Source organism: Onychomys torridus, chromosome 4 (genome assembly GCF_903995425.1).
Source record: "Onychomys torridus chromosome 4, mOncTor1.1, whole genome shotgun sequence".
Classification (NCBI taxonomy): domain Eukaryota; kingdom Metazoa; phylum Chordata; class Mammalia; order Rodentia; family Cricetidae; genus Onychomys; species Onychomys torridus.
In genome coordinates, this window is record NC_050446.1 from 94,850,270 (window position 1) to 94,870,285 (window position 20,016).

General features: G+C 41.0%; 1 protein-coding gene across 8 annotated transcripts in view; it reads left to right on the forward strand.

Annotated features, from left to right (window-relative positions):
- The window catches only part of Snap23 (synaptosome associated protein 23), a 41,480-nt gene that overhangs the window by 17,424 nt on the left and 4,040 nt on the right, over positions 1–20,016 (forward strand). For 3 of the 8 annotated variants that reach the window (XM_036185103.1, XM_036185104.1, XM_036185101.1), the window contains exons 2-8: positions 7,393–7,495; positions 8,188–8,229; positions 8,598–8,646; positions 9,262–9,379; positions 13,180–13,212; positions 17,630–17,785; positions 19,842–19,986. In XM_036185103.1, the coding sequence (XP_036040996.1) occupies positions 7,439–7,495; positions 8,188–8,229; positions 8,598–8,646; positions 9,262–9,379; positions 13,180–13,212; positions 17,630–17,785; positions 19,842–19,986 (600 nt within the window). In that variant the 5' untranslated portion in view covers positions 7,393–7,438. Of the gene's footprint in view, positions 1–7,258; positions 7,327–7,392; positions 7,496–8,187; positions 8,230–8,597; positions 8,647–9,261; positions 9,380–13,179; positions 13,213–17,629; positions 17,786–19,841; positions 19,987–20,016 lie in introns of all 8 variants that reach the window. The other 5 variants (XM_036185108.1, XM_036185106.1, XM_036185107.1 and 2 more) reach the window with 4 other exon arrangements.

Genomic DNA, 20,016 nt, shown 5'->3' on the forward strand with positions numbered 1-20,016 from the left:
CGGATGTGAGCCATCATGTTGGTGCTGTGAACTAAACTTGGGTCCTCTGCAAAAGTAACAAGTGCTCTTAACCACTGGGCTTCAGCCTTTTAAGTGCTGGGATTTATAGGCATGGATCACCATGCTCAGCTGCTTCTTAATTTTCAAAATAGTAGTCAGAAACTATTTAATTAAAAGCCACCTGGAATGTGTGTGTGTGTGTGTGTGTGTGTGTGTGTCTGTGTGTCTGTCTGTCTGTCTGTCTGATGATAGGGATCATATTAGGAGTCTTGCACACAGTAGGCAGGCACCATCTTCTACTCTCAGCTACTGTTTTTGTGTGGTGTTTTGGTTTGCTTTTGAGACTCACTGTGTAGCCTATCTGGCCTCTTAACTGATGACTGATCATGACCGATCCTCTTACCTGAGCCTCCAGAGTGCTTCAGCTACTCTAAAAAAAAGAAAGGGAAGGAAAGGAAAGGTAAAAGGAAAGAAGGAAAGGAAAGGAGGAAGGAAGGAAGGAAGGAAGAAAGAAAGGAAGGAAGAAAGGAAAGAAAGAAAGAAAGAAAGAAAGAAGAAAGAAAGAAGGAAGGAAGGAACCTTTGCATATGCTTAATTTTTTTTTTTTTTTGTAAAGAAAGCATAATGGTTTCTTAGCCCAGTATCACACATTCATGGCCAACTTCGTTTCTTCTGTTCCTCCACCCATTTCCTCACTACTGAATTATAAAGCGAATCCTATAAACAGCTGTGTGAGTGACAAGGCCAGGCATGGCACCTCTTGGAAGACCAGTTAGAGTTCAACCCTAATGTGGAACTAATCTCTACTACAAGACCCTGTTTAAAACATAGTTTCTGAGCTGGGCAGTGGTGACGCCCGCCTTTAATCCCAGCACTTGGGAGACAGAGGCAGGTGGATCTGTGAGTTCAGGGCCAGCCTGGTCTACAGAGTGAGTTCCAGGACAGCCAGGGCTGCTACAGAGAAACCCTATCTCGAAAAACCAAACAACCGAGTTTCTGCAATACTTCCCCTCTTATCTGTGGTTTCACTTTCTGCAGTTCCTGTTACTTGTGGTCGTAATTTGTTTTTGTTTGAGACCAAGTCAAACTAGGTAGCCAAGGCTGGTGTCTACCTTGAGACCATCCCTGCTTCTGCCTCCCAGTACTGGGATTACAGACATGTGCCGTCATCCCTGCCTAGTGTGTGCATTTTAAGTTCTGTGCAGCTTTGACTGTGGCAGTCCAGTCTCATGCCATCCTGACCCATCCTTCCAAGACTGACCCACCCTTGTGTAGCGTCTTTACAAACCCACAAGTCACTTCTTGGCTAGCTCTTTGATCAGACTTGGGTATCTTCGCGTTTGTGTTCATTCAAGTAACCCCTATCTAATAATCAACTTGATGGTGGTGGTGCCAGTTCACATAAGTCAGCAGAAGCTATGTAGTGCAAAGATGAATGGATGTTTATCATGGGCATGTACAGGAAAAAAAGAGAACCCATAGATTTGTACTTGGTAATGTCAGCCATTCACTTGGGGCTATTGGAGTGTATCCCTGGAAAAGAAGGACTACTGTCGTTTTCTGTTTTCTTTTTCTTTTACTCTGTGAGGGTATTTCTAACAAGGAACTTGTTACAAATTCTCTTTTCCAGCTACAGTCTCCATTTTCTTATGGGATTCTTTCATCTACTTGCTCAATTTGTGTCAAAAGATTATTAAGAACTTGTTGAGACCTTGTTTGAACCAATTCTTGCTGCCACATATGAAATATTTTCCATCTAACCTTCAGTAAAGGTTTCCCTGTGAACTGTTAGCAGTACTTCAGACAAATCTGTTACTATTTCTGTTCTTTTATGATTCAGAGAGGTTGATCATCTGCCAGTGGTTGGGTTTATTTCGGATAATTTAGACTTAACTGTATGTGCCAACCGTAAGATTTCTCTCAAGAGAACTAGGAATTGGTGTTATACTTTGGAACCTGGGTCTAAAATTTCTTACTCTGTTTTCTCCATTCGGTTTGTTTTTGTGTTTTGGTTTTGGTTTGTTTTGTTTTTCCGAGACAGGGTTTTCTCTGTGTAGCTTCGCGCCTGTCCTGGACCTCGCTCTGTAGACCAGGCTGGCCTTGAACTCACAGAGATCCACCTGGCTCTGCCTCCCGAGTTCTGGGATTAAAGGTGTGCGCCACCACCGCCCGGCTTGTTTTTGTGTTTTGAGACAGGGTTGTATCTCCCTGGCTGGCCTGGAGTTTACGATGTGGACCCAGCTGGCCTCAGACTCACAGAGCTCGGCCTCCTTGCCCCACTCTTTTTTTTTTAAAGTTACGTGTCTATATGTGTATGTATATGGGTATGTGCACACGAGTGTGAGTGCCTGTAGAGGCCGGAAGCATCAGATCCCCCAGAGCTGGAGTTGCAGGCAGTTGTAGCAAGTATGGGTGGTAGGAACAGAACTTGGGTCCTAGGAGAGCGGTCAGCGCTCTCAACCACTGAGCCATCTCTCCAGCCCCATTTCCTCCATTCATAGAAGTAGATTCTCTCGGTTGTTGTAAACTATCATTTTAAAATGATGAAGACCAGTATGTGAAAATTTGCAGTATAACCCTATAGCAAACGATTTGGGAGATTGGGGTAAAGAAGAAAAAAATCACTTTGAAAGGATTTTTTTGTATGTGTTTTGCCTGTATCATGTATGTGCATTATGTGCCTGCATACATGTGTGTGCATGGTGCCTGAGGAGGCTAGGAGAAGTTGTTGGATCCCCTGGAACTGGAGTTATATGAGCTGTGAACCAAACCAAGGCCCTCTGTAAGAGCACCAAGTACTCTCTATTCCTACCCCACCCTATCCCCATTGTTTTTTTTTTGTTTGTTTGTTTGTTTTGTTTGAGATAAGATCTCACTCTGTAGCCCAAAATAGACTTGAACTCCCTATAGTTCAGGCTAGCCTGGATCTTCCTGTGTGAGCCTTCCAGGTGATAGGACTATGGGCATTTGCTGATATGTCTACTTTGAGTATATCACAGCCAGTTAGAAGTATTTTGATGAATATATCCCAGACTTTTTCAGTTTATATTTTTCTCTACTGTAATTATAGTGCATTTTTAATGAAAAACTTACATTATTCACCTTTTATTCTTTTTCATGTTTTGTGTCATTTGTTTATTATTTGTGAATTCAGAAAAGAAAGAGAAAAGGCCATTTATGGGGAAACTTATGTTTTTAGATTTGTAAAGAAATATGTGGTTTTGTTGACTACTTCAACCTTTGTAATAATATTAAGACCCATTAGTTGTACATTTAAAAATAACAAAAAAATTAGCCAAGCTTTAAATGGTGCTTGTTGGCATAGGCCTGGAATACTAGTACATGGGAGATAGAGAGAATCAGACATTCAAAGTCACCCTCAAATATGTAAGTTTTAGGTCAGTGCTTGGGCTGCATGAGACCTCAAAAACCAAACAAGAGAGGGGAGGGCTGCGGGTGACATGTACTGAATGCTGGGCACATGCCAGTGAGTATGCTATCTTGAAATTCACTAATCACAGAGGTCTACCTGCTTCTGCCTCCTGAGTGCTGGAATTAAAGGCATGTGCTGCTGCCAGACCTGGCTGGGCTAAGGATTTTGAAGAATCACTCATGTATGTTTGTTTTGAGAATCTTTCTTTGTAACCTAGGCTGACCTTGAATTCCTGATCCTCTGCTTCTACGTACAGAGAATACAGGCTTGCACTGTCCCAGCTGCCTGCATTTCTTTACGTCTTCATCAGAAATCAACAAAGTGTGTTATTGTCCCTATTTTATAACGAGGAAACTGAGTCTTGGTTGTTTACTCTCTTTGTTTGTATGTTTATGTATATATTTGTGTGTGTGTGTACGACATGGAGCTCAAAAACAACACTCTCTTCTGGCATCCGAGAGCTCCTGTGTGCATGTGGTGCACATAAACCTCATATATACACATTAACAAAAATAATCTTTAAAAGAATCCCAAGTCCACACACCTGCTTCCTGACATCAGCACACCTAGTGTGTGAGGTCTTTGTTCCTTCTTGGTTCTTACCGTAGCCCTCTGCTTAGAGAAGGGGAAGTTCTGTGTAGTAAGCAGAACTTGAGTTCATGGAGAGGGTGTGTTTCCAGATGACCTCACTGTCACCTGACTCATTTACTTTCCAACTATATCTCTTGATTTTTAGAAGGCCGGATTCTTAGTCTTCAGTTTTGAAACAGGTCAGCTGTAGATGCAAGCCTCTCTCAGGACCATTTGAGATTCTTGTTTTGTTTAGCTTCTACTAACAAGGTAGTAGATATTGACTTATTATAGTTGTCAGGAATCAACAGTAGGAATAGAATTACAAAATTGTTTGTTTGAGAGATCTGGGCTTCCTTATCCCACAGAGTTTCTGTATCTGTAGTGTATTGTCTGAAAACCTGACTGAGCTGCTGCTTGCAGGGACTAATTGATGAATGTGGAGTGGTTGTTCTTGTTTCTTATCCCTCTGTTGGGCACTAAGGAGTTGTTCATTGGAACCATGGGTGACATAAGAGCACGCTGCTTAGGAAGAGCAGGTTTTGACTGGGGCTCTAGGAAGTGACAGAGAAGCCAGAATCTACCTAAGCAGACAAGCTGAACAAGGAAAGGTCTGAACATCTGGAGGTGACAAGGTACAAAATCTTACATCTCTCTTCCCCCATACTGTCTCTTGATGGCGCTGTTTTCTGTCTATCTTCAAACTCCTAATCCTGTTTCAACCTCCTGAGTTCTGGGATTGAGTGTATACCACCACTCCTACCCAAAGAGAATGATAGCATAGGATATGTATGTATGATAAAGCTAAAGGTTTCTAAACAATTAGCAAATTAATAAAGCATACAGTTTCATGTTACTATCTAATGAGTGAATAGTTGCTATTTCAAGGAAGGCTTTTATATCCTTTTTTAAAAACTTATTTATTTTATGTGTTTGGGTGTTCTGCCTGCAGTGGTAAATTCTGGGGTGTGGTTCTGGTGATTATTTGCCTGCTTTTTGCTACTACCACTGACCTCAAAATATACTATTTAAATGAACTTTTAAGGCTCAAAATCTTAGTTAAGTGCATGTGGTACATTTAACTGCATACACAGCCACACACAAAACTTAAAGACTGGGAGTTGTGGCTCATTGGCCTAGCCTGTTTGAAGCCCTGGATTCAATTCCCAACACACAAAAGATGAAAAGTATATGATTATTGCATTTAAGAGGATTGAGCCCAGGGCCTTGTGCATATAAAGTAAATGCTCTGCCACTGAGCTACACAACCTCAGCCCCAACAGAGGAAATTTTCCAGTGACCAACTGGACATTTAATTCCATATCACACACTTGCAGTGGTAAATTCTAGGGTGTGGTTCTGGTGATTGTTTGCCTGCTTTTTGCTACTACCATGTGCAGGTTTCCCCTCCCCCTTATTCCCCCTGAGACAGGGTTTCTCCATGTAGCTTTGGAGCCTGGAACTCGCTCTGTACACCAGGCTGGCCTCGAACTCACAGAGATCCACCTGCCTCTGCCTCCTGATAGCTGGGATTAAGAGTTGTATTCCTTTGAGAGTGCACCCTGTTTCTCTACTTGTTTGTTCACTCATTAGTTATTTTTTTAAGTACATACTGTCAGATCCTGTGAGATGTTAGACAGAATGATGAGCAAAACCTGTCCCCTTGAAAAGTGTAGTCTAGTAATGTATTTCTGGTTAATTTGATTCTCTGCTTATCAGGACAGCTCACAACAGGGTTCCTGACCTCAACACTTTGAACGTTTGTGCCTGGTCATCCTTTGTTGATCAGCTTTTAGAGTGGGTGTTAGGAGTTTTAGTAGCTTTCCTGGTCAGAATCTGCCCACTGACATCCCTCACCTTACTATAATCACAAGTTTCCAAAGGCTGAACATGGTGGCCCACACCTGATCCCAGCCCTTGGGAGGCAAAGGCAGGAGGATGAGATGTTCCAAGTATCCTTCAGTTACATAGCAAGTGTGAAGCCAGCTTGAGTTACATGAGACCCTTTCTCAACAACAACAATGAAAATGTTTCAAGTCCCCAAATCTAGACTGAGCCAGGTGTTATCTGTATTATAGACAGAAATGTAATATACAGCTGTGAGGTAGGCTTAGTGGGTTCAAGTGATAGCCATGCAATCATGAGAACATGTGTTCCAATGCCCAGAACCCCTATAAAGCCAGGTGCAGTTGCTCAAGTATAATCCCAGTACTTACAGCTAAATGGGAGGTGGAGACAGGAGAGTCTCTGGACCTAGCAGCCTAGTATATGTAGCAGAGAACAAAAAGAGACCCTGTCTCAAACAAGGTGGAAGGCAAGGACTGATACCTGAGACTCTCTTCTGACACAGGTGCAGTGTAGTATCTGTTCCATGACATACATGTGCTCAGACTCACACACACACACACACACACACACACACACACACACACAGGCACACATTATATATATACATGCACAAACATACAAAATGTAATATAAACCTATCAAATGCAGTAAAGAAGACCTGTATCTGTCCCATAATGCTTACACCTTAGATGGGTTCCAGCTTCAAACTCAGGCCACTAGGCTGGCGTGGCAAGCACCTCTCCCTGTTAGGCCCTCTAAAGGCCCATAGGTGCTTAGGCTTGCATAGCAAGTTCTTTTTCCCACAGAGCGAACTCAACTGCCCCAAGAATTGATTCTAATAGTCTCCAAAGTTTACATTTCACTGAGGCCTTGCTTTTTAAACCAAGAACCACTTTTCCATTGGAAAGAGTACTTTCACCTGGGCCTGGGGATGTAGCTTGGTTGGTAGAGTGCTTGTCCTAGCATTTGTGAAACCCTGTATTCCCACACACAAGATGTGTAGAACTGAAGGATCAGAAGTTCAAGGTCACCAGGTGGTGGCGGTGGCGGTGGCGGTGCCGGCGCCAGCACCGCACGCCTTTAATCCCAGCACTTAGGAGACAGAGGCAAACAGATCTTTGTGAGTTTCAAGGCCAGCCTGGTCTACAGAGCAAGCTCCAGGAAAGGTGCAAAGCTACATAGAGAAACCCTGTCTGGGGGGAATAAATGAATAAATAAATAAATAAATAAATAAATAAATAAATAAATAATAATGAGAAGAAGAAGTTGTTCAAGGTCATCCTCTGCTGCATAGCAAGTCCAAGACCACTTAGGATATAGGATTGCTTGTCTCAAAAAGAGTATTTCTCCTGTGTTTTAGGTGTACTTTTTGTACTAATAGCATTAAATATCCATTTTTCCTCTTAGCCTGATTTCCTGGCTCTGTGGTGTAGGTGAACAGGTAATGAGATTGACACTTTTAATCTACTTGCCTGGTAAGTACCTAAATCCCATCAATTTATGGTTTTTGCTCAAACTTTTCTGTATCCTTATTCTTCTAGAGTATCCATATTTCTGTTTCTGTGTCCAGTAGAGTTTTGATTCATCATGGATAATCTGTCACCAGAGGAAATTCAGCTAAAGGCTCACCAGGTTACTGATGAGGTGAATGATATTTTTTCATTTTAATATTTTATTACATTTTAATTAATTTAGTTGCTCTCTCTCTCTGTCTCTCTCTCTCTCTCTCTCTCTCTCTCTGTGTGTGTGTGTGTGTGTGTGTGTGTGTGTGTGTGTGTGTGTGTGTGTGTGTCTGTGTCTGTGTGTCTGTGTGGTGCACGTGGAGGTCAGAAGTTGACTTGCAGAAATCATTCTCTCCTTCTATCATGTGGGTTCTAGGCATTGAACTCAGGTGGTCACACTCGGTAGGAAGTACTTTTACCTCCTGAGACATTTTGCAGGCCCCTATTTCCATTTCCACAGTAGAAAAATGAGAGTGTTTTTTTAGAGATCACTTTGGCTTCTTCTTGGTCCCTTGGTCCCTCTAAAGTGTTTAGTATTTAACAGTTACTTGCAATTCTGGAAGGAATTCTGAACTTTAATGATTCCCTACAAATCTGCGTAATACACATATTTCTGCCTACCTGCATGAAATTCCATTGACTCCACCATCTGAAGTTTTTTAAGGGGTGCCTAGTATGAAGGAAATGAAAGTGGAGTCATCTCCTTTTTTGCTTTCTTGTAAGGAGATGGATGTGTTGGCAAGTTTTAACAATAAAGTAGCATCATAAATATAGCCTGTGATCAATTTGTTTCCTATATTTTTTGTAATGCTATAATTTGGTATTTCTTCCTAGTCTTTGGAAAGTACAAGGAGAATTCTGGGATTAGCCATCGAGGTAAGAATTATATAATCTTCACATACAGAAATATATGGATGGGATATTAGCACTAACTGTAATTGATGTTACTTGAAACCAGCAATTGCTGAAGACTGTCCAGTGATGTACTGATAAGCCATTTCTGTTTTTTCTGTGAAAGTATTGGAATATGGACAGGGAAGAGAAATTTATCACAAGCTTGTGACTTAATTACTTCAGGGGTTAATACGTGTGTTGGTGTGAGACAACTAGTTCTGTCTGCAGTGCTAGTTCCTGAGAACTTGGTTTTTAGTATGATTCCTTCTTGTCATTGGTCAGTATTTGCAAGTTTTGCTGTTGTTTTGGGTTGTTTTCTTGTATTTTCATCTTCCTCCTCCCCCTTTTAGTCTCAGGATGCCGGAATCAAGACCATCACTATGCTGGATGAACAAGGGGGTGAGTTGAAGTCATTGTAAGTTTGACTTACAAGGTCAAAAATCCCTATGAAATCAGCCACTTACAAAATTCAGCCTTCTCTTTATGAGATAAAAATAATATGTTTCTTTTTTTTCTTCTTATTTAAATTATGATATCATGGTCATTGCTGGATTGGGGTGAGAGGCAACAGTGCCCAACTGTATACAAGTCTGTTAGACATGCATGGCTTATTGTAGGCATTTATCACATGTACATTAAACATGATATTCTTAGATCATTCTCAGATAGCAAGTTCTAAAAGAGGTCTAAATTCTGGTGAGGTGAGTTTAGAAACATCCAATTTTGTTGACCTTAGTTAATCCCATCTAGCTTTCATTAGGATAATGACTAAATGCTAGAAATGCTGGGAATCTGGTCTGGTTGCAAGAGTGGTTTCTGAGCAACCCTCACATGCTGCTGGTGAACAAATCTTTCTACAGTGAGGCTCCAAGAGCCTCAAGATGAGTATTGTTTTCCTGGTATTGATATTTACTGGCAGGTGATTGGTAGAGTGGAGTTTGCAGCTTACTGCTAGGTAACAATAGCATTTTCACTGGACATCTGTGAATGTAACACACCACAACTTATTCTTAGAACAACTAAATCGCATAGAAGAAGGCATGGACCAAATAAATAAAGACATGAGAGAGGCAGAGAAGACTTTAACAGAACTCAACAAGTGCTGTGGCCTTTGTGTCTGCCCTTGTAATAGGTAAGTTGATAAATCAAGAATTTTAAAAAATAAATCAGTATATGAGAATATCAGTGTCTACTCCCTACCCTGAAATAAAGTTGGAAGTATAACTAGATAACTGGGCCTAAATTAGCAATTTTGTTAAAAAACAAACTGAAGATCAGGGTTTCATATAAACAGGAAGGTTTGTAGAAAACCATAGCTAAATTGACCAACTGTTGTACAATCTACATACAAAAAGACTGGGAAATGTACATCTGGATGATGCAGAACAGAATGGCATTGTGTTTAGATGTTCAAGGAGTAAAGAATGGACTTCTTCAAAAGACAGGGTGTTAGAGTGGGTGTTAGATGGTGTGATGTCCACTAAGGCTAGGGTACACATGGGTGTAGTTAGATGATACCCTACAGAAGAGGTAGGGCATGAGTTGAGCTTTGTCAGTAAAGGATTTGGATGAATATGGAGGAAAGGGTCTGGGGATGAGGCTGAGTGGAAGGCCCTAGCTCCAGAAAACAAACAAAAAACAAAAATAAAACATAGAAGGAAAGGGAATTCAACTGAGCTACATGATTCATTTGAGAAGTAGCCAAAGAGATGTAAGTAGCTGGTAGAAGAACTTGGATGCCAGGGCTAAGCAGCTGATAGACTGGGTTGACATTCATGACCTTACCAGGAAGCTAGTTAACAGCAATTCATTTTCTGGGTCTTTGAAGTTAGACTTTATCAGTGAGATTAGAGGATGAAACTTTAAATCAGCAGAGTTCACTTTAAGTCAGTTGGTTGTATTAGAAGCATAGAAGGGGAGGATCCAAGAAGATGATGATGGATAGTGTGTCCTAGTTTCGTTTATGTGATAAAACACCCTGACCAAAAGCAACTTAGGGGAAGAAAGAGTTTTATTTGGACTGAAGGGAAGTTGAGCAGGAACTTGAAGCAGCTTGTCACATCATATCCAAGAACAGAGAGCAGTGAGTGCTGTGTGCTCTCTGCTAGTCTCCTCCTTTGTCTCACACTGTTGGGGCCTCCTGCCGAGGGAATGGTGCTGCCCACAGACATGGTCACAGGCAAACCAGAGCTAGATAGTTCCTCAGTTGAGGTTCTTAGGTGATTCTAAGTTGTGACAAGCTGACAATTAAAACATCACATGGCATCTCTGGGAAACAGAGAATGTTTTATAGTGTACTGTATGAGATTGTGCTTGACACAAAGGACTTCACTCCTTTTGTTTTCTTGAGACAGGGTATCATTATGTAGTCCTGGCTGGCCTAGAACTCTGTATAGACCAGCCTGGCCTTGAACTCAGAGATCTGCCTGCCTCTGCCTCCTGAGTGCTGGGATTCAAGGTACCCTGCCTGGTCACTCATTTTGTTTTATTTCATTGTGAAAATTTCTATTCTCTTCTTACTCTTGGATGAGGCAAACTCCATGATTTTTAACTAATAATAGATATTCAGCTAAGGTGAAGTTTGGACTGAGGTAGTTAACTATTAATCTGTAGGAGCTTAGTTGAAATGAATGTCTTCCAGGTTAAGTTACAGAGCTTTGAACTCTTAGTTGAAATGAATGTCTTCCAGGTTAAGTTACAGAGCTTCATAAACAGTGCTTCCAGCTAGTTGTCCCAAGTGCTTAGAATCCCAGCGTTAACCTCAAATGAGTTAAGTCTTATATACTTAGATATTTTCAGGTAAATATAATTTGTTGTTTGCTTTGCTGTTTCTAGTGTGAGTTCTGGGGATTTACACTCAGGTCTTCATCTTACACAACAAACACCCTTAACTGCTGAGCCATTTCCCCAGCTCTAGGATAAGTGTTTTTATGTTATAATATTTTTCTGTTCAATTAAAGAAAAAGTTTTATATGTATACGTGTTTTGCCTGCATGGTGTCTGTGCACCATGTGCATATCTGGTACCCATGGAGGCCAGAAAAAGGCCTCAGATCCCTGGAGTTGGAGTTAGAGGAGATAGTGAGCTACCATGTGGATGCTGGGGTTGAACCCAGATCTTCTGGAAGAGCAGCCAGTGCTCTTAACCCCTAATCTATCTCTCCAGTCCCTTGGGTGCAGTTTTTACTAAATAAAAAACTTAAGTTCCTTGTTGGGCCAGGAGGTGGTGGCGCATGCCTTTAATCCCAGCACTTGGGAGGCAGAGGCAGGTGGATTTCTGTGAGTTCGAGGCTAGCCTGGTCTACAGAGTGAGTTCCAGGAAAGGCACAAAGCTACACAGAGAAACCCTGTCCCATTTTAAAAAAAAAAAAAAAAAAAAAAAGTTCCTTGTTGGTCAGCTCCTGGTTTGGTTTTGTTTTGTCATGAGGATTTAGGATTTGACAGTGTTCTTTTTACCTTTAATATAAGCTCAGTCACCTGTTTAGACCTTGGTTGACTCTCTGAAAGTTTATAGTTTAATAGCTGTGACTGGGGCTGGGGATGTAGCTCAATTGGTAGGGTGAGTGTTTGCCTAGCATGAATAAAGTCCTGGATTTGAGTCTCAGCCCTGCATAAAACTGGGAGTAGTAGTGTATGCCTATAATCCTAGCATTCAGGGTCATCCTCTTCCTCGGCTGCATGTGAAGTTCAAGGTCAGCATGAGTCACATGAGACACTGTCTTCAAAACAACAATAGCAACAAAAACTACAATGTGTCAACCAGTGTTAGCAGATTGATTCAAGCAAACAGATTCTAAATGCCTGCATAGTGTGACTCAAACTCTGAACTATGTTGTACAAACCTTTGTTCTTCTTGACTATGGTCCATGTACCATCTTGGAAGACTGGGGGAAGAGAAAGTAGGTAGATTTCCTTGAACAAAAAGAAAGACTCCTCTTTAGAATGAGATTGGTTCTAAGTTGTAGCTTAATAAATAAAATAGCAATGAATTTTTAAAAAAGTAAAAAATGAGAGAACATGGGAGGTAGAGCAATGGGTGTATTGATTTTTTTTCCCCCTCCTCTGTGTATCCCTGCCATATGTGGACAAGCTTTTCTTGGACACGGTCTGAGAAGGTAGAATTATGGCCCTGAAGTAGGCTTTCACCATCAACATTGGTAGAACTCTTTCTCAGTGGTTGGAGAGAAAGCAATCCTTACCACACAGAGTCAAGGACTGCTGTGACAGAACAGCTATTCATGGAGAGAGAGAGAGAGAGAGAGAGAGAGAGAGAGAGAGCGAGCGAGCAGAGCTCAGCTGAAAGATATCTAGGGGAGCCTTTCTTCTTCCTACGTCTGTATACCACGGACACCTTGGCTGCCATGTGTCACTTGTCCTCAGCTGTCTCTATTTCCTCTGTTGCCTAGATCCTTGACCTCACCTGCCGATCTATTTCAGGCACAGCACATAATCAGTCATAACATGAAGCCCTCAGACCCACACAGATCTTAGGCCTCCTTGGTCTGTGAGTCACAAATTCATTCTAGCAGTACTACTAGACCAGTAGGTAACCACTTGGATTCATATATTCTTCCCTTCTCTCCTCCCTCTTTCCCTCATTCACAATGTTTATATACCATTCAGATATCTATAAAACTCTGGAAGACAGGGTTATTACTATTTTGGGTTTACTTTGCTTCGTAATGGTGGGATTAGTAACTGCAGCTGAAGCTGTTGTCTTAGTGTGCTTTTTCGGATCACACTCAAGGGCCTGGCATGTGGCAGGCAAGCATTCCACCACTAAGGAAGATTGAGAGAACTTCAATGCTGCAGCCAGTACTTCCTGCTCATAATAAGTTTTAGAATTTTACTGAGGAATATTGTCTTTTGGACATGCTGGGGGGGGATGAAGTATGAAATGGCTTAAATTGTTTTCTTGTTTCTTTTTATCTAGATTCTCAGATGGTGGTTGTTTCTTTGAAACCAGGCAGGCATTTGAGTACACTGTGTGTTTAATAAGCTCTGAATCTGCTCTACATGTTCTGTTTGACGTTCACTGTTGTCCGCTTCTCATTCTCTCTCTTAATCTCTTCCTTTCTTGCTTACTAAAAATGAAGATCTAACATCAAAAGCCGGGCTCAGTAACTGATCAAAGGGATCTTTAAGATGCGGTCTTGAGGTACACACTGAGCTGCTAACCTGCTGTCTAAAGGTGATGCTTCCCATGGCTTTTCTGTGCATGTGCATGGGTTTTGTGAGTGATGGAAGCTGTTCTAAAAGCTGTGCTGTGGTGTGTAGTGTGAAGTGCATTCATCTTGATGGGTGCCACCAGACAAAAGATGGATGTAACAAAAGGATCCTGGTTTGTTAATGACTCCTTTAGACTAATGTACCAAAAACTAAGTTTTTGCTAAGTAACATTAGTACTAGCAAACTAAAAGCACTCCTGAAACTTCATAAACGGTTGACCTTTGTGATCCGAGACTACGGTGTAGTTCTTTTAAAGGTAGGGAAATCAGGCTGACTGCCTTTCTCTGGTCACAGAAATTTGATCATGGTTAGATCTCACACCCTCGATGCCTGGAGATTGCTTCTATTAAAGTATTGCTTCTCAGCCGGGCGGTGGCGGTGGCGGTGATGGTGGTGGCACATGCCTGTAATCCCCGCACTCGGGAGGCAGAGGCAGGTGGATCTCTGTGAGTTTGAAGCCAGCCTGATCTACAGAGCTAGTCCAGGACAGGCTCCAAAGCTACAGAGAAACCCTGTCTCGAAAAACCAAAAAAAAAAAAAAAAGTATTGCTTCTCTGTACTTTAATTTCCCATGATTTAGGCCACTGTCAAATCAAGAAATTAATTGTCAATCTAGTCATCATTAAACCTATTGAGAATAAAATGAATATCAATTTTAAATATGCCAGGCATGGTGTTCCACACCTTTAATCCCAGCACTGGGGAGGCAGAGGCAGGCGGATCTCTGAGCTCCAGGTCAGCCTGGTCTACAGAGGGAGTTCTAGGACAGTCAGAGCTGTTTTAAAACAAAACAAAAGAATAACAAGGAAAGAAAGAAAATTTACATGTTGCTATATGTAATGCTGTCTATTTTTAGGTAAAGGTTTTTCCTCTTCACACATGCTTTAATTTGTTGCATAATTCCTCTTATATCATATCTTAGCTTTGGCTTTCTATAATTTCAAATTGGTTAGTAGAGCTAACTAATCCTAATTTTTCATTGGAGTTAAACCTTTCAGTTTACTGTATGTAGTAATGCCATTCTTAATTTTTAATCTTTGTAATAATTATGAAGACTATGATTCATTGTTAAAAATGAAGTATCTCAGGGTTGGGGATTTAGCTCAGTGGTAGAGCGCTTGCCTAGCAAGTGCAAGGCCCTGGGTTCGATCCTCAGCGCCACAAAAAAAAAAAAAAAAAAATCTCGAGTCACTTGTTTTATTTTTTGTTTTTGAGACAGGATCACCCTGTGTTAGCCCAAACTAGCCTTATTCAGTCTCCAGAGTACTGGATTAGCAGGCATGCCACTGTGCTGGATTTTATTACTCACTTGTAAATTCATCATCACTCTCTCTCCTACCTGCTCTACAATCTGGCATCCTAATCAAAGCCTTGCTTATATCACCTCGATTAATACTTCTGGCTATTGTGCAGGAAATTGTAGCTCAGTGGTGGGGTACTGGGATTCTAGAAGCCCCACCATCACAAATGTACAAAGGAGTAGAAACCGCTTACTCTTATTTGTAAAATAACGAGAAATATTGTTTATTTTGTATATTATTACTCTGCTTTAGATTTTTGCTTGGAACTTACATTTTAGCAAAGTATACATGACAAATTGGTTTGCTGAATTAACAGATAATTATATGAAAATATCAATTTGAAAATTAGATAATCTCAGCTTGTTCCAGGAAAAATTTAACATGGCTTGATTGATTAACAAAAAAATATTATAAATTAAAAAAAATAATTATGACAACTTAGGATGGAACCAAGAAAAGCACTTTGAGAACTAGCTTTTTGGTATTCATAAATTTCTCCTTTAAGGGCCTACAAGATGGCTCAGTAGGTTAAAGTGTTTGCCGCCCAAGCCCCCCAACCCTATTTCAAACCTGATATACTGGTGTGTGTGCATCTGTAAACCCAGTTCTCTTCTATCAGGGTGGGCGAAGCATTGCCCTGAAATTTCGCAGCCAGCAGCAGCAGAAAACAGACAGCCTCAACAAGGTTGAAGGCCCGTTGAAACAACCGAGTGACGTAGTTGTCCTCTGACCTCTACATGCATACTGTGGTGAATGTGTATCCTCCTTGGACAATCAATATTTTTAAATATAAATTACACCCTATGTAAATAAATTAGTACACACACCTTTTCAGCATGAGAAGGTCAGAAGACAGTTGCAGGAATTGTTCTCGTCTTCCTTCATGTAGATTCTGGGAACTGAACTCAGGCCTTCAAGCTTGGCAGCAAGTACCTCTACTTACTGAGCTGCCTTTAGTTTTTGGGACAAGGGCTGGCCTCAACTGAATGATTTCCTGCCTCAGCTGCCTGAGTGCTGGGGTCATAGGCATGTGCCACTACACCCTGGGTAGAGTGCCCTTTCTGGAGAAGTAATGAATAAGGTCCAATTCTAGTTTTCTCAGAATTGAATCTTCATTAAGGAAGAAACCACCTTTTTTTTTTTCATAGACTTAATTCTCTGCTTTTGCAAATTTTACTATTATGAGACTTCCTTAAACCTAGGATAAATAAGACTTATATTATAGGAACATTGTGCTTAATTCTTGTTAATAGAAAAATAAAATGAAAATTAAGTAAGATCTTGACTCTAACAAAATAATCGGTAAAAGATGGTTTTGAAATAGACATTTAAAAGTCACATGACACAAGTGAGGTGTCACAAGCCTGTAATCCTAGTACTTGGGAAGTAGTCTCAAGAGGAGGGTCAAGAGTTGGACAGCCTGGGCTATGTAGTTACATTCTGTCTAAAGGAAAGAAAAGAAAAGCACTTTCCTGTGCTTTTTTTGCTTGGCAATTGTATCTATCAGTTGAGAAGTACATCCCATGTGTTGACTCTATTAACACCTAAAACTTTGAGGTGAGTTTTGTTTTGTTTTTGAGTTTTATTTATTTATTTATTTATTTATTGGAGACAGGGTGTCTCTGTGTAGTTTTGGTGCCTGTCCTGGAACTCGCTGTGTAGACCAGGCTGGCCCTGCCTCTTGAGTGCTGGGATTAAAGGTGTGCTCCACCGCCGCCTGGCTCCAAGTTTTATTTTAAGGGTTCACTATGTAGACCAGGCTAGCCTCAGACTCACTCTTACATCAAGACAGGTGATGTAAGAGTACAGATGCAGATACAGTCCGCCTGGTCAAGCTCTCATTGGGTTCTGAGAGAATCAGGTGTGGGGGCTTTTTGTTCATTTGGTAGAGTGCTTTCCTAACATTTGAAATATGGGTACACACCCATAAGCCCCCAGTTGGGAAGCAGAGGCAGGAGGAATTCAAGACCATCTTTGGGTACATAATAAATTTGAGGCTAGCTTAGGCTGAATGAAACCAGGTCTCAAACAAACAAACAAACCCACAAATCAATGCTGGGTTTAATGGTGCATGCTTTTAATCCCAGCACTCTGGAGGCAGAGCCAGGCTGATCTACAAAGCAAGTTTCAGGATAGGCAGGGCTACACAGAGAAGCCCTGTTTTGATAAACAAAAGCAAAACACAAACTAAAGCAATGAAGTCTCATCCAGAACTACTCTGGTTCAAACAACAGGGGACAAAGATGGGTTCAACTGTTACCTTCTTGGACTTATTTCAACCCACACATCAATCTCTGTGATTCCTCCAAGGAATCTTTGTGTATCCTAGAACACCTTTCTTAAGGAATCCCCACCCCCCAGTATCCATTATTATTATTATTTTCTTTTGAAAAGGCTATAAGCTGAAAGACTTAAGTATCAGTTTTCAGTTTGCCACTTGCTACTGTCTTAGCAAAGATTTGGTAGTAGGGTAGTAGTATTTGGACCTTTGAAACATGGTGAAATAGCTGAGAGCAGTGGCTCAGGCCTTTAATCCCAGCACTTGAGAGGCAGCGGCCAACCTGGTCTACAAAGCAAGTGCCAGGACAGCCAAAGCTACATAGTAAGACCCTGCCTAAAATAATTAATAAATAAATAATAAATAAATAAGTAGCAAACAAACAAGTAAATAAATAAAGATTAACTGTGGTATATCTGTCTGATTCATCCCTTTTGTCTATTGCAGTTAGGCATAGTACAGATAACCTAGTTTTAGCTGGGAGTGGTAGAGTCTTATTCAAGGTAATAAGTACTAATAATTTTAACTCCTCTTTTCTGCTTTTCGGTTTGCCTATATCCCTGACATTTATATAGGACGAAGAACTTTGAGTCTGGAAAGAACTATAAGGCAACATGGGGGGATGGTGGAGACAACTCATCTAGCAATGTAGTATCTAAGCAACCAGGCCGAGTAACAAATGGTCAGCCTCAGCAAACCACAGGAACAGCCAGCGGTGGATACATTAAACGGTATGCCTGCTCTTCCTCCTATTTCTACACCTCCCCTAATGAATGGCTCATTTTAAAAATTAGGTGTAGCTAAATATAAGCCCCAATTCAACAAGTACTCCGTCAGCCTCCCTCCCTCCCTCCCCTCTTCGTAAGAGATGGTTTATTTTGGCTTCTCATTCCAAAGGGTCCATGGTTGCTTGGAAAGAAAAACATGGCAACAGGACTATGGTGAAGGTTGTTTTTGACTTGTTGGCAGACAGTAAGCAGTGAAAGGGGGGTACCAGAAAAGGCAGAGCAAGATCTACCCCCATGGAGCTGCTGTCAAGCCCCACACCCTCCCTACCTTCTACCACCTAGTAATGCCATAGTGCCAGTGTTCTTCGTTACACAGCACAATCAAAGAACTAGCATCCCTCCAGAATGGAGTCAGGCTCCAAGGCAGCAGGGAGATCCATCCTCAATGGCCTGAACCTCAATCAGCAGAAGCATATATATTGTTACACCAAAGTTGTTTTTTGGGTAAAACAAAGTCCTCATACCAAATTCCCTCATCTAATCTGTATGTTTCATGAAGGGACACATCACACCCCTGTAACTTTAGTCCCTTATTGTGCACTGTTTGCAGTACCTAATAATTAATGCAAGACATTGCAGGTGTATCAGGACTGGACCATCTTATGACCAAAATCATAAAGCAACTTTATAGATAACAGAAAACAGTCATTGTTTTCTTCAATGATTTTTTTCAAGGTCTAAGTACTTCTAGCAAATAACTATTTCATTTTGATGTTTACTCTAGATACAGTGACTCTATTAGATTTTCTACTACACCATAGTTTTCCAATCTACTTTAAAGTAGTAGTTGTTTAGATTTGAATGTGCATAGCTTGATTTGAAGGTTTATTAAACACAGATTGGGGGCTGGTAAGACGGCTCAGCAGTAAAGGAGCTTGCTGCCAAGCCTGCTTTCCTGAGTTCAAGTTTCCATATGTTAAAAGGAGAGAACTGATTCCCATAACTTATCCTCTGATCTCTATACATGCACTGTAACATTTACACATGCATGTGCACACACACACTACAAGTAAATAAATGTAAAAGTTAAAACAAAACATACGGATTCAGTTTGGCTTGGAGTCTGAGGTAGGAGGATTGCTTTAACCCAGGAGCTATAAGCCAGCCAAGGTAGTGTGCTAAGACTATCTGGGGCGGGAGCCAAGCTGCTTTCCTGGTAATCCCTGCAGTTGGAAAGCTGAGGCTCTCCAAATTCAAGGATAGTCTGAGAAACACAGTGATTTCTAGGTCATGCTAGCTATATAGTGAGATTCTGACTGAGGAGGACAAATTTTGAATTAAAAAAAAAAATAGATTGTGTAGATCCACTCACAGTTCCTGATTGGGCAGATTTGGAATGGAGCGTGAAAATTAATGTCTTACCATAAACAAGTACTTCAGCGATGCTGGAAAGTAAACTCCGAATCACTGTCCCAGAGTTGTGTGTTGATCATCTTCTATTTGGCTCTAATATTCCCCTAGTCAGCCTTTGCTGTTCATTTGTTGTTTTGAGACAAGGTCTGTGTGGCCTCCAGTTTGTGTTGATCTTCTTGCCTTACCCTTCTGAGTGCTAGGATTACAGGTATGTGCCACCATGCTTGGCTTTTTAAAACAAAAACAAAATCTTAGTATTCGTGTATGTGTGAACATGAGTACACATATATGCCATAACGTGTGTGGAGGTCTGAAGACAACATGTGGAGTTGGTTCTCTCATTCTACCTTCTCATGGGTTCCAGAAAACTTGTTGAAATCAAGTCATCAGGTTTGTGCAGCAAGCACTTTGACTTGTGAAACTATCTTGCTAGCCTGCCCCATGCCTGCTTGCCTCCTGCCTTTCCTCTTCTTTCCTCCCTTCCTTTGTTCCTTTCTCTCACTGTAGACTGTTTCTCAAAGTAGTAATCTCCCTTTCCTTCACGTGCTGAGCATCATTTTGATTACTTACTTTTATAAGAACTAATTCCAGAATAGTCCATTGTAACTCAACAAAAAGTTCTTATTTAATTCTCTTTTTGTGATAGTATAACTAATGATGCCAGAGAAGATGAGATGGAAGAGAACCTGACTCAAGTGGGCAGTATCCTAGGCAACCTAAAGAACATGGCTCTGGACATGGGCAATGAAATTGATGCTCAGAACCAGCAAATACAGAGGATCACAGAAAAGGTAAAAAAAAAAAAAAAAAAGAAGAAGAGC